Here is a 14,616-nt window from a genome sequence, read left to right on the forward strand (position 1 = left end):
GAAGGCAAATGGGCCTTCCAGGGGGGTCAGTTGAGAGTATCTCCCGAGCATCCTATGCCTTACCATCTTTTGATGGCTCCTGACCCTGCTTCCAGCAGCCCAGGTACTCTCCCTGTGCCTCTCCACCTCTCACCAAGACTGTCAGACACACTGTAGTGCCCTGGTCAGTGTCTTCTAGGCTCCCTGTCCTCCTTCAAATACCCTCTCCCGACTTCACCTTCTAGTTTTATTAAAATTCTCTATTATTTCATATCATTGCTTTTTGCCTTACCCTTGTATGAGGAGCAATTTCAAAAATAGAAAAACACATCCTTTGATCTTTCAACTCATTTTAAATTTATTTTTAATATTTTATTTTTGATTTAGGTTTGTAATACTTTTCTATTGTAGTTGGTTTGTATTTTAGAGTTTTGGGTTTCTTTTTGTGCATGTTTTCCTGTATATGAGATCCAGGTTAGGTAAGTCCAGACTGGATTAATAGTGTCTCAGGTGGAAGGTGAGGATGGGGAAAATTGAGAACTAATGAGTACAAGAAGAAAATGTTCTACATGGATTGTGATGACTGAACTTTTCATAATATGGTTCGACTACTGAATTGTACATGTGAAATATATGCCAATAAAGCTGTTTAAGTTTATGGGAAATTCCCTTCTCTTTGGATTCCATTTTTCCAGACTTTTCAAAGCCACAGTGGATTCTGTATTGGACTCCCGATCACAAGGCAGCCAAGGCTTTCTGCTCCTGTACGTGTGAAGCTTTGGAAGCCTCACAGGGCACCTCTGTGCCCTAGACTCACTCTGAGTATGAACTGAGGGTAGCGAGTTCAGTTTGTACTTTTCAGTTCACTTATTTGAAGACTAATAGAGTTGAGAACTAGGTGGAGAACTCTGTACCAGGGTATAAAGTCTCATCTTTCTCCCTGAAAATGGCTCGTGGATTCAAACTGCTCACCCTGTGGTTAGCAAGCCAAAGCCTAACTCACTCCGCCACCAGTACTCCTTCACGTGGATAGTGGACAGGGGCAAGTAACTAATGCAGGAAGCGCGGTGGGGTGGAGGGGAGAAAGCCAGTAGCAGTTATAGAGTGTTAAAGCAGACACAAGTTAAATATTATAAAACATGAATTTATTTACAAAACTGTACTTAAATAAACTCTTTAAAACAGGGAAGTCAGCCTTCATTCTTACAAAGAATGTTTATTCCCAAATTTGAAATGGCATGAGTCCACAATTCAATTTAAAGTCAAACGACCATCTCCATTTTAGAGTAATAAACAGCCTAACAACATATAAAACTTTGCAGAGCATGTAAAAGGCTCTTGCAGCCAACATTAAAAGGAAAAATTACACACAAAACATTACAGAATGTTTACCGAGTTTACTTTCAAACAGATTTCTCTTTGAAAAACTACATTTTTAGATAACCATACTTGGTGGCTGAACTCATGCTAATGAAAACAAAGGTGTTTATTTTAGTGTGAATTATACAGTCGAAGACTCCGGTCTGAGTTGGGCTTATACACACGTATCACTTTCAGGTACTTCGACAAAAACAGAAATGGAAGACAGAATTGTAGGGGGATGAGCATCTACCTGTGGCAGATAACAAATCAGCTCAGGTCTTTTTCCTGATTTAGGAAACTAGGAAGCATAACTGTATTATTCATTTCTCTTCCTAAAATGCTCAAGCTTATTGATCTTCCCCTCAGCCCTGCTAGGACCAGGCTCTAAGGTTGTTAATGAGCAAAAAACATCCTTGAAGCACTTCAAACAGTGCCCAGTACAATGCTTCTGGGTCTTCAAGTTGTCCTGGTCATCACTCATTCTTGGTGGGAGAAGGTTAACTTGTGCTACATTATATGAACAAGGTCATGGACAACACAAACACAATTATTTTTCTTTAACATTTACCTCAGGGTCATAAAATTCAGGAAACATTCTGAATAACATTTTAACAGACGAGATCAACTACAAATCACTTTGTGGTTTAAACCGCGACATAAAATTACACAAAATTTAATGCCAATAAAAAAAAAAAATACAAGAACACTCAGAAATGTAACACAATATCACCACCTAGTGGACAAAGGATCTACTGATTTACCAATCCCTGGCTATGCAGGCACCTGATTACAGAGGACTGGACTCCATGTGCCCCATTTAAAAGTATGTAAATTTGTCCTCACTTTCAAACAATTGACTCAGCCCCTAATCCATAACAAATTCCGCATCAAAATCACCTTCGATTGCTGTATGTGCTTTTAAATCACCGAAAGGATGAGAATTTTGTGCACTAAAGTGAACTATTAAATAAGACCCAAATAAAAAACCCACTGCCATTGAGTGGATTCCAAATCAGTGACCACATAATACATACACACATGCACACATATATGTAACTGATTCTGACTCATAGTAACCATGTATTAAAGACCGTGTTAGGTAGCTATCTCATTATGGGAAAAATAGTATTTACTGTTGGTAGCAGGAATAATCTTTTAAAATAAATATTTTAATATATATAAAATATACCCATTCCTGTCAATTCCAAATAGAGCTACTCTCTAGGGCAGGCTAGAACTACCCCTACAACCTGTCTGTCATCAGGGCGAAAGCTGGCTGCCTAATCTCTCTCCTGAAGTACGGCTAGTTGATTTGAACCGCTGATCTTGCAGTTGGCAGCCAAGTGTTTAACCACGATGCCTCTGGGGCTCCATTTCTCTCATGTGAGAGAGAAAAATCATGTAAAACAAATTAAATGCTTTATTAGCAGTACTCAAAAACATATCAAAAATACTTTACTAAATTCTGCATCTTAAATTTGTTCCCTCAGGATGATAGAATTGAGTATTTCATGTTCAGAAATTTAAAATATATCAAACAGCATACAAATGACTAAAATGTTCCATCTTGACTATCAATGAAAAAAATTGTGACAAGCTTATAAACTTAAAAATCACAGAACGAGAAGCATCCTAAAAATCCTTTTACTCCAACTACCTAGTGGTTATCTGAATCTCTTCTGACTTTCCTTTTATAAAAACCTCTTTGGGGCCATTCCTCTACAGAGATTAAATAACCAGAATGAATTGTAATCTAACTGTAGGCAATCTAGGGAATATATCCAGCCCTTCTTCCAAATTCATTTTAAATAGCATGAGCATTTTTCAAGTCACAGAATCTCTTGTTAACTATTATTTTTCTTGCAAAACAACTTTGAAGTTGGCTTTGAAGTTTCTAGAATTTCTAAAAATGACTGCAGCCAATACAAAATAATGCACTGCATGGTTTGGCTGAAGCACCTTTCCTTCACTCTACTTCTCTTGATGAAAAACTTTCAGAGTAAGATTGGCAGTCAAAACTCACAGAAGTGCAGGTTAGTGCGATTTAAGGGCAAGTTAGCGCAGTCTATGGACAATGTGAACTTGGGGGAAGTTACCTGATTCACGTGCTACTTAGTTTCTTCAACAGTCACATAGACATGGACCTGACTTCTCAGGAATAGAAGTAGGATCACGAACTATTTGTAGACCAGCCAAGATAATTACTGTCTAGCCCATTGCCGGATTTCAAAAGGGAAAGTATTATTGCTACTGTTTTTACCCTTCTAGTCCTTGTCCTGTTTGTGCCAAACACATATGCACATGGCTCAAGGAAAGTGAATCAACTTCAGCTTCAGTCAATGTGACAAACCAATACAATGTTGAAACTGTCTCTCTCCTGAAAAACCACACACTTTCTTTTGGTCTGATAGTGATGGACTAAGCCAAACGAAATTCAGCAAAAGCTTGTTTTGAAAAAGCAGAAGATAAAAACATCATGTCACCCACAAAACTTCAAGATGTTTTGCTAGATTCACAGATGTGCTTACCAAGTATAGTCTCAATGTATTCCTTTTTGTCCTGTAATTTTCTCACCTCTACAAACTTAAGTGGATTGGAAGTGTTTACCTTGTCAAGACTTAAATATGAGTATTTTAATGAAAGGATAATTAATTCATTCAGTGCCATCGAGTCAATGCTGATTCACAGCAACCCCCTTTGATTCCCCAAGTCTGTAACTGTTTACTGGAGTAGAAATCCCAGTCTTCCGCCCCTGGAGCTGCTGGTGGTTTTGAACTGCCTGCCGACTAAGTGGATCACAGCCCAATACCTAATCACTACAACACCGAGGCTCCATAAAGAATAATAGTTATTCCTAAAGTAATACAATCTAGGCTAACTAAAATTATACAAAATATTTGGATTTATTAGTCTTTTACTTTAAATTCATAACCATCAAGGAGTCTATAACTATTATAATTTAATGATTGAAGGTTACTTATTTTTTCTTTTTTACTAATAAACAATATTGAAACCATGTCCTACTATACAACAGCATATTTAATATATTTATGTATATAAGCATCGATCACTATAGTAAATAATTTTTAACATGGATCACAAGTTTAGGCAGGACGATGAAGATAACTTTCATTACAAAACACTATTTGCTATAACTTGCTCAGGATTACAGGGTAGTTTGAAATTTGAATTTTCTGAAGTATATACACTTCCATATATACTAAAAACGTCATTCAGCATACCTTTATTCATTATTTATTATATGACACGCTTATGAACTTTATGCATATATGGCAGGAGCTGAATATTTTCTGGAGTTTAGACCTGTCAAGTATTGACTAATTAGAATACACTCACATTTCGAATGAGGACCAAAGAGGAAACCACTTGCTTTACTGACAATGGAGCCACACTAAGTATATAAAACCTAACTACCAGGGTTTAATGATTTTTCTACCTATTCATAGTTCATAAGACATTTACAAGTTTCTATCAGGAAAAAGCTTCACATTTGAATGACACTTATTCTTGTTTCACATTAATAACGCTACAAATCTGCTCCGAGGCTAATACTCTACAGTCCAGGCAAGATGACAGCACACTGTTGAGGAATCTGCATACACCTGAGCATCGCCTCTCTTCAAACAATTAGAGTGCAAAGCAAGCCAAATGAGAGTTCAGGACAAGGGAGAAATACTGGTAAGTTTCTGCATTAAGCTATTTCAATTAAAGTACTTGATGATAGATGAAATGCATATTAGAAGTAACTTTCAAAGAAGAGGTCCGACAACTAAAATTATTTCTTTTCAAAATGGCATGCTATGTTTAAGCTCAGGAACACTATTATAAAAGATTTCTGGGTATCCACTAAGAAAAAACATAAATAATATGTGTCAACATACAGCATGCTACCAACTTACTAATAATATTCAAGTTCTATAGAATTTCATAGGGTAGAACCAGTTCAAATGGATTATTGGATCTAAAATAATTCATAGACTAAACCCCTTTATAATACTCTTTAAGTAATCCTTCAGAGACTTCATTTACAATTACTCCAAAACTCCATGGTCTTCTGGCATGTCAATCCCCTTAAAAAGTCATCACCTTTTAATCAATTATGTCTACTTTTTAAAATCCACATTAAAAATACCCACTAATATGGCACCTGTGACAAATGATCAAAATTTTACAGGCCAAAAAATGGTTGCCTTCCCAGTTGTGTCAAATGGAATGACCACGGTTGGCAGAGGACCAATACTGACCAAGAAAGCTGGTTGCTCTTGGTCCTAATACAAGATATGGAATCACTCAGGGCAAAATGATCTGGCGAGGCGAGACAGCTCAGTTAGTGCATCTCTTAAAAAAACACATCTGCTAGATAGCTTGAAAATCTCACCAAATGGTGATCTTCTAAACGCCTATGGAAGTCTAGCTATAACATGTATCTTAAACTCAAAAGTACTTTTAAGCATCTCTATTTTTCAAAAGTAATCAGTAAAAAAATAAATAGCACCTTTTAATTCTTGGCATTGTTGTCTAAAACGCCAAGTATTATATTTTTAGGTATTTCATGGAAAACCATGGAAGATTTACATGCTTCCCCATAAACTCCGATTTTCCCCCAAAGCCCCCTACAAACAGTGGGGACTGAACACTGAACATGCCTGGGAGGCGGCCTCCCCGACACAGTGGCATTCAGCGCATGAGGCAGAAGAGGTCCCTCATGTTTAGCGTTACATATCACAGTTAAGGTTTTATTTCTTCTCATAACGTTCCTAAACACAAAGCTTTACATTAGTAGTATCACACAAAAAAGCTTTTTCCTAAATTACATATTTGTTTTTACTTTTGAGGCTCAAACTTGCAATGTGTTAAATTCATAGCAAAAGAATATAATTAAATGTAAGTGCTTCCTTAAAAGAAAAAAAAATCTGGTAAAACATGTAGTCTACAATCATTGCTTTGAATAATCAAATAACATATTTTCTAAGTATTGAATGGAGTATAACAGTTACTCTATGTTTAACTCAAAACTAGACTTGTACTTTTCACGTACACACAATTTCACATTTACATACACAGAATACTTTCCAAATCTATTCGTTCTCTAAAACCTTGGGAAAACAATACAAAACTGAGGAAGAAATAATCTGTTCAGTTAGAACCACTTTAAAACAAACGTTTAAACATGTCTTATTAGATTAAGAATAAATCCCACTGACCACTTCACGTTTCCAGGTGCAAATAACCCTTTCTTGTACTGGAATGGCAACCACGCAGGACATGGACTCTGGACAACAGACCCACAATCCCAAACCCACACACAGACTCCTCCAGGCAGCGGGTCCCTCTCCACCCAGGAGCAGGCGTCCTTCTACTTCTAACTTTTAAAAACACATATAACAGATCCTTAAGCTTTATATGACTTCAGAAGTCCATTTTTAAGCCTCTCAGGAAAAATGCAGTTTTATTTAAAAGGTCTCAGCAAAGAAATTATCTCCTACAAACCTTGTATGGGTTGATCGTAATTGTCCTTCAGTAACTGCAGTGGATTAAATAGTGCTCCACAAAAAGATTTGCAAATGTGGCCGTAAGACCCGTTGCAGATGTAATTAAGAATTTTGCGATAGGTCATGCTGGGTCAGGATGGGCCTCTACTCAATGATAATGTAAGAGATGAAAAAGTAGACATAGAGACCCAGAGTGAAATGCCACGTAAGACAAGAGGCAGACACCACGCTCATGTCTACAAGCCAAGAAGGCCAAGAATCACCAACAGCAACCAGAAGCTAGAGGAGAAGCATGGATCTCTTCCTGTCTCCAGAAGGAACCAGCCCTGCCAGAACCTTGATTTTGGACTTGTGGTCTCCAGAGCATACATTGCTGTTTTAACCGGTCACGTGGGTCCTACTGTTGTCAGCCCGACCAGTCAACACAGTAACATCCTCCAGCATCATCAACACTGCATCTTGGTCATCATGCATCTCCTATTATGAAATAGTGAAAGTGCTTCATCATGTCTCGATTGCAAACACCACCAGCTCAATTCCTGCATAAACATGAGCTTCAAATTTATCATTTATGATCCATGAGCCTAGTCTGCCTGATCTCTGAATCTACAAGCATTTAGAAAAATGTGCAACAAAACTTAAATTCTGAAAAATGTCCACTTACTGGACCAATAGACTGGAAGCACCACCAAGACTACTGCCTTAAGCCACTCTTTCAAACTGAAACGGAAGCTGCTCTTGGAGTTTCCTAGCATCCAAATGATAATGTGCCTCATAAAATAAATCAACATAACCCATGAGTACTAGGCTCCCTTAAATAATCAACTATCAGAGACCAAAATAAAGATGAGACTGTAAAGTGGGGCATGGAAGCTAGATTAATGGAAATGGAACAATCAGAATGGACTGAGATTGTGAAAATGTAACCAAAGTCACAGAACAATTTATATAAAGATTGTCAAAAAAAACTCAATTTGCTGTGTAAACATTCATCTAAAACATAATAAATCTTTTAAAAAATACCTCTATGTATTTATGGAAATGTCAAGCAACATTGCAATCAAAACTACCACCCTGATTATTTGTATATACTCTTCACTTTGCTATTGATTTTTGGACATTAATGAATAAGTTCCATTATGTAGCATATTCAGGTTTCTGAAACTGGTTCTTAAATTTGTGTGCATAAAAAATCCCCAAGGTTTCTATTAAGCTGCAGTAGCAGAAGGATACTGCAAGTGCAAATCATTTCATTTTCCGACTGTTATGATTCAGGCTTGTTTAGCAGGTCCTTAAGCTTCTTCTGGTTCTTTATGATTTAACTTCCTTGGATTTGTTACATATGCTTAAGGCATTTGTAACAAATCTGAGCTGAGGATCACCACTGTGCCTCAAAGAAATTCCAGTTTCTACCTGTTCAGTTGTGTATCCAGGAAATAATCCAAATATTAAGTCTGATTTCAGAGTTCAAACTCTCAAATTACCACATAAATCTCTGAATGTCATGACTATTTGGCCACTGGAAAGTCTTGTTCAGAAAGACATAAAAAGTTAGGAAATTCACGACTGCATAGCAGCCCAGTTCACAAACAAGTCGGGATGTGGGTGGCAAAGGGATGTTAAGCCTATAAATAACATAAGGTAAAATAAAGTAGCGGAATTCCAGCAGCTTCTGAGGAATAGTAACCATACATAAACATATGAAAAACATTAAATTCCAGAAAATTGATTTTGATTTCAATGAATCAGCTATACTCCAACCAGCAAATATATACACTGGAACTACCAAATATCTTACAATTTCATATTTTTGAAAAATTCTTTTCCACACATAGAACGTATAATGTCTATTGTCTGCTAGTAAATATTTGTGAGTGTAGGTGAATTTCCAAACTAAGAATAAGGAGACCAAAGTAATTATAAAAAACGGAATTCTACGTTTCCAAACTAAGCAAAGAAAAGTCTTAATCTTACTGGGCAAAAGTAAGTGAGGAAAGGAGAAAAAGAGAGTGAAAGCGAAAAAGTAAAACAGCTGAGGAAAATGCAGACAGGCTTCGTGACTGCTCCGGTCACCAATTACAATCCCACCATTAACTACTACAAAAGCACAAAAGGCAAACACCAGAAGGATATAGGGCCAAGTCAAAAGGACAAGCATACTCAAGTTCTTAAAGGACATGGCATATGCCACAAGAAAGTGAAGGAGTTTCCTAAATTCTGAAAGTGGTCCTTTGACAGAGGGCAGCCGCTCCTCCTTCTTCTTCTGTAGCTCGGTTTTCCAGGCTTCCGTCAGCCTCTGTGCAATGACGTGCCCCGCACAGAAGACCGCCCAGATGATATTTGTCTGACGGAACATGAAGCCACAAAATCCAAGCAAGGCTGAAGTCTTATGATTCCCATAGAGGCTCATCAGATAGGCAAACAGAGTGAAAAACATAGATCCTGCTTCTGTATAATAAAGGAAATTAAAAAAATAGAGTGTGGGAAATACTGCTAGTGTCAAGGTTGACAAAATTCTCTGGATACTTGAGGCAGCCTAGGAGGCAGAGAAAACACAAACACGAGTTACAATTATTTTATCACAGAAAAAATGCTATAGCTGATGGGTCAATAAAGAGATTTAACAACAAACGACAACTTGGATTTTATTTAAATAAAATATCCATGTTAATTTTCATATCAGGCTTCACAAAATCAGCAATATACAGTTATCAGAGTACTTTCTGGTACATTTTTAGTTTCATCTATCAGCTTGGAAGCCACTACAACTTGGATGTGCCAGTGCATCTGCCTACAAGCTCATTAAACAGATCCTTAAGCAACCACTGCATACAAGACACCGAACAAAGTTCTTTGAGGAACATGAAGGTGGAGCTGAATAAATAGGATACGGTGCAGGTGCTTTCATGTCTCTGAGCTTAAGCTTTAAGACTTTGAATAAGCACACCTTTATTCCATTATCATTATCAATTTCATTTAAAGCTTATGCTTCAATATATGTTCATGAGAGATTATAAGCATGCACATTGCATTCATGATGAAAATTCAGGGTGTTTCCTGAAAATAACGAGCCCACTCTGAAGTTAAGAATCTTTGTTAGCCTTTTTGATAGACTACTTCAGAATCTCAACGTGTTATCTCCTCGAATTGCACCTTCTACTGAATGTAAACCACCAAATCACACTATGCCAGTCCTTGATTAAAATGGCTCTCCATCACTTATGAGGTCAAATCCAACTTCCTCTCCATAATATACAAAGGCAGTCTATCTACTACCTCTCCTGTCTTAAACCCCTAACTTTGTAAATTTTGTAATTCCAATCAGCATTTCTCTCCATCTCTTTGCTCAATGACTTTGTACCTTTTTATAGTGCTTTTCCTATTAGGATTCCTTTGTCATCTACAGTCGTATGCATTCATCAAGAGTCAGCTCAAGTAGCACCTTCACTGTGACGCCTTACCCAGTATCACTCACTCCCCTCCCCTGTAATCACTGAAAGTAAAAACTGCACGAGGAAAGGATGTCCCTCATTTAGCTCCATATTCCCTGAGCTGAATAACAAGATACTGAACTTGTTTGATCCACTAACAAATACTTCCGTTAGATTTCACAAATAAAATATAACTTTGAAAACATACCTTGTTTCTGGGTTGTACCTTGCGGAAAAGCAAATAGAGTAAATAGAAGTTGCCGACACTGAAGAGAAGATTAACAAATCGGAGCATTCCAATGGAGCAGACTACATGTTCGGACCATCCAAAGATCCAATGCGCAGGTTTGACCACTCCAACCGACACCAGGTATAAGCCAGGCAAAGTAGTAATCATGGGGTCCCACTTGAAAATGAAAGGAGGCAATGAAACAAAGACCAAGATACTGTATTATCTGCATAAAGCATACCCGTATATACAAAGCACGCAGGAAATTAATGTGTAGGAGTTTGGAGAAACCAAACCTGCATGGTCTGGAGAAACTCTGTACTGAATCCTGTACCCAACTAGGAGCACTGTCATATTACAAGCGAATAAGCTGAGATTCAGAAAATCCCCAAAGAGGCATAATTAGTAAACAGCAGTGCCGAGGTTTAAAAACAGGCCTTTCTCTGACTCCAGACTTCATATTTCTAACCATTACTATGAGCGGCCTCACTCCATGAGGAGGGATAACAAGCTATTTCTTAAGGAGGTTGGAGAAACCAAACAAGCATGGTCTGGAGAAACGACGACACAATGAGTGATATGTGTAAAAAAACCACAGTAAGGATTTTAGGGCTGCAAACAACAAATGCAGCAAGTTCACTGTCAGGCAGTGTGGAAAGGTACTGTGTGACACAGACAAGTCCTTGTACTATCAGACACCTCCATGGGAAAGTGTTGCTTTGATTTTTGCCCCTTCACATACTCTGATTGTTATCAGCAACCAGGGGGCAACAACCTCAAATCTGTTGTACTTTCCCAGAGTCTGTTTCAGTGACTTGATAGCGCTGTTGAGTAAGTGCTGGGGTGCTAACCACAAGGCTGGTAGTTCAAACCCACTAGTTCTTCCATAGGAGAAAATTGTAGCTCTCTGCTTCCTTAAGGATTGGCAGCCTCAAGGACACCCTATAAAGGAACGCTATGAGTCAGAGTCCCCTAATGGCAATGGGCTCTCTGTAGGTTTTTGTTTAGTTTAAATGCAGTTTTTAAAAAGATGGATACATTGATTAGAACACTGATTGGGCTTACGGAGAATAAGGGTTGGCTACAGATTCCATTAATAATCCATTAGATGACATTCACCAAGCTAGATATTGTGCCAAACTCTATTTACTCCTGTACTCAACTAGGAATAGTCAGATTACAAATGAATAAACTGAGATTCAGAAACTCCCCAAAGTGGCATAATTAGTACACAGCCGAGGTTTAAAAACAAGCCTTTCTCTGACTACAGACTTTATATTTCTAACCATTGCTATGTGAGGCCTCACTACATGAGGCCGTATGGAAATAGCAATTTGTCATCTCTGCATGAGGCTGAAGAGCCTCACCTAAAGCCAAAATCGCCCAGCAACGGCCTGGGCAAATAAACTACAGGGGTGTTTGCTGGTTATTTCCTTGGATCCGCCTCATTGCCTCTAGTCCCCAGGCTAGAGGGGAGCAATAACAAGACTAGGCTAGATATCCTCAGTTATCAAGAGGGTCAGAGACTCAGTCCTCGACCACTCCTTCCCAGGAGCTCGACTGCTTATTTACCCATTCATTTCACAGAGATGCCATACAACGCTGAGCTGGCCGAGGTGGGGAGAGCTAACCATCCGATGGGAGGATGATGCTGGGGCGTTTCTGCCCCCTCGGGCCTGCGCGGGGGCAGGGACAGGCCGGGGATCCCACCTGTGAGAGGGAGAAGTGGCCCTCACAGTAGCGCTGCGCCTGCGGCAGGTGGAAGATCTCATCCATGTACGGCTCTCGCAGAGCCCGGCTGAAGGCGGAGAAGAGGAGGCAAGAAACTAAGAAGGTACAGCTCAGGGCAGCCGAGAAATAATAACCCTCCAGCTGGGCCACTCCTGCCCCCATGGCCATGCCCACCCCTCGGGCGCCGCGATTCTCGGCCTGGAAGCTCGAGCTCGTAATTTGGGCTCGAAATGGGCGCGCAAGGAGGGACTGGTCAAACCGGACTAAATGCCGCCGGAAGGCAGAGGATGCTGGGAGAAGGCGGACACTGAACTTCCGGGAAGGCCGGCTCTTTGTTTCCGGAGTGACGAGTTTAAGTGACGGACCCGGCCGCGGCGCCGTCAATCACATCGCTTCGGGCGCGCGGAGTGGTTGGAGCCGCGAGGCAGGGCGGGTCTCGGAGCCGCCTGCGCACGCGCGGGGGGAGCTTGGCGCTGGGCCGTGAAGGCAGCTTCGCCCGCGGCTCGTCGCGGTTTCCGGTTCCGTTCCTCACCAGAAGGGGGCGGTGTTTCTCCGCGCTCACAATCCCCAAATGCTGCACTTAGGTGTTCAGTTCCCTCCAAGGTGTGCCTGTCTTTTCTCAAGCGACAGGACTTGCTAACCTTCCAAAGCCCAGGCCTTTTTTTTGCATCATCTTTAGGAAATCGAAGCAAAGATCATGCTTTCAATCACGATGTGAAGGACTGGAGAGACCTTTCTGAAAAAGGATGTTATTGGCCGAAGGGTACTCTGTGCCTGTCATATTCTGTTGTTCCTTTTAATATGTATATTGCAGCTCTACCCCCGCCCTTTTCTTCCAGAACTAGCTTTTTAGTACAATTGCTTAGGTCCATGTTCTGGCTTTCCTACTGCACTATAACATGGGCATTAGTTACCACTGTGTATTGCTTCGGTTTACATTCCTCCTTAAAATACATTTTGAGAACAAAAAGCAGCAGGTTCAGAGCTGTAGAGAAGTTTGGGTAAGGTTTCCCAATGAAATTCTCACGGGCCAGCCATGCCTACCCTCAAAGAATAAGCAGGTACATTGTTGTGATGGAACAAAATTCCCCAACGCAACATTTTTGGGTCTTTTCCCCACTGATGCCATTTTTAGTTTATTTTAAAACTGCTTCTGAAAAGTCCACCAAGATCATCCTATGTCCATCAAGAAAAACATAAAGAACTTTTTGTAATCCCCCAAATAATCCGTTTAGCCTGAATGGACTTCTCTGTCTTGAATTTAATTGGCCCAGTGGAATCACTGGAATTCGCTGGTTTGATTGGGCTTTGTTTTTGAGATTATGGTGTACATTACTGAAAGAATTTGTCTGAATCCCATCACTGATTGCAGGAATCTCTTTAAACATGTTTTGTTTGGAATAAACCCATATGTCTGAACCCTAACAAATACTTCATTTTTCTTATTTGTATCATTGTGTTACTTCCAACTCGGGTGAACAGATATGACCTAGTAGAACGATCCCTAAGGATTTCAGCCACTATAATCGCTATGGGAGAAGATTGCCAAATCTTTTTCCTGCAGACCCACTGGACTGGTGGATGCATGGTAGTGCACACCCACTCTTAATCTTTCTCTGACTCTCTGGATGTATGTGAGATTGTGTGAAAATCTTACTTTAATTTAGAGGCAAGTTTGGGAGTTTGGGGTTGGGGTTATTTGTTTCATTTTGAATATTGGACTTTAGAACTTAGGATCTTTATTAATAATTGTTTTATTATGCTTAATAAAAAAGCTTCATTTTATAGAAGACGTGGCTTGCCTGGTTAAATAGGAAATTGGGGCAGAACCAGTGAAGAATTCAGTACATTTACTCAACAGGGTCATGAGTAGGAATCGACTCAATGGCAGTGAGTTTCTGTATTTTGGAACGGAGAACAGTAAAATAACAAGAACATCTATAGCCCTATGGTTTAAAATAAGGTACATTATATACTGAACTGAATGCTTCACCAGACCTATTAAATGAACTCTCCCTTCTGTTTCCATCTTTTAAGTTAAAAATAGAGGTTTATTTATTTCTTTTGAAATGTGTACAGCACAGGCTAAATGCAACAAAATCTCCTGGTTGGCTTTCTGAAAACAAACAGATTCCAGGGTACCATCATAAACTGACTAAATAATAATCTCCAGATTTGGTAAATCATCCTTTTCATGTTGGGGACTTGGCTTTTCCAACTCCTCTTCTCTAGGCTTCACCCTTAAGTCCACTTAAAACAGCGTGTGGACTCCCTCTTCAGTGGGTAGAGACAACATTTGACATGTTTCCACCATAAAAATTCAACATTTTTCTATCATACAAATTCATATCCACACAATTCTTTTTTAAAA

General features: G+C 39.4%; 1 protein-coding gene across 1 annotated transcript; it reads right to left on the reverse strand.

Annotated features, from left to right (window-relative positions):
• Positions 1-1,107: 1,107 nt before the first annotated feature.
• On the reverse strand, positions 1,108-12,544 carry ALG10 (ALG10 alpha-1,2-glucosyltransferase). The gene is made up of 3 exons (XM_075551891.1): positions 12,225-12,544; positions 10,494-10,691; positions 1,108-9,390 (listed from the first exon to the last, which is right to left on the reverse strand). The coding sequence occupies exons 1-3, from the start codon at positions 12,411-12,413 to the stop codon at positions 8,335-8,337; spliced, it is 1,443 nt and encodes a 480-aa protein (XP_075408006.1). The 5' UTR covers positions 12,414-12,544; the 3' UTR covers positions 1,108-8,334.
• Positions 12,545-14,616: the final 2,072 nt, after the last annotated feature.

This window comes from Tenrec ecaudatus, chromosome 6 (genome assembly GCF_050624435.1).
Source record: "Tenrec ecaudatus isolate mTenEca1 chromosome 6, mTenEca1.hap1, whole genome shotgun sequence".
NCBI classification, from domain to species: Eukaryota; Metazoa; Chordata; class Mammalia; order Afrosoricida; family Tenrecidae; genus Tenrec; species Tenrec ecaudatus.

What these genes read in the sequence shown, in the direction of transcription:
- ALG10 (XM_075551891.1), bottom strand. Translation starts at nt 12,413, where the DNA reads ATGGCCATGGGGGCAGGAGTGGCCCAGCTGGAGGGTTATTATTTCTCG. An exon ending in GCCACTTCTCCCTCTCACAG is followed by an intron (nt 10,692 to 12,224) that starts GTGGGATCCCCG and finishes TTCATTTTCAAG; the next exon opens with TGGGACCCCATGATTACTAC. An exon ending in AGGTACAACCCAGAAACAAG is followed by an intron (nt 9,391 to 10,493) that starts GTATGTTTTCAA and finishes TCTGCCTCCTAG; the next exon opens with GCTGCCTCAAGTATCCAGAG.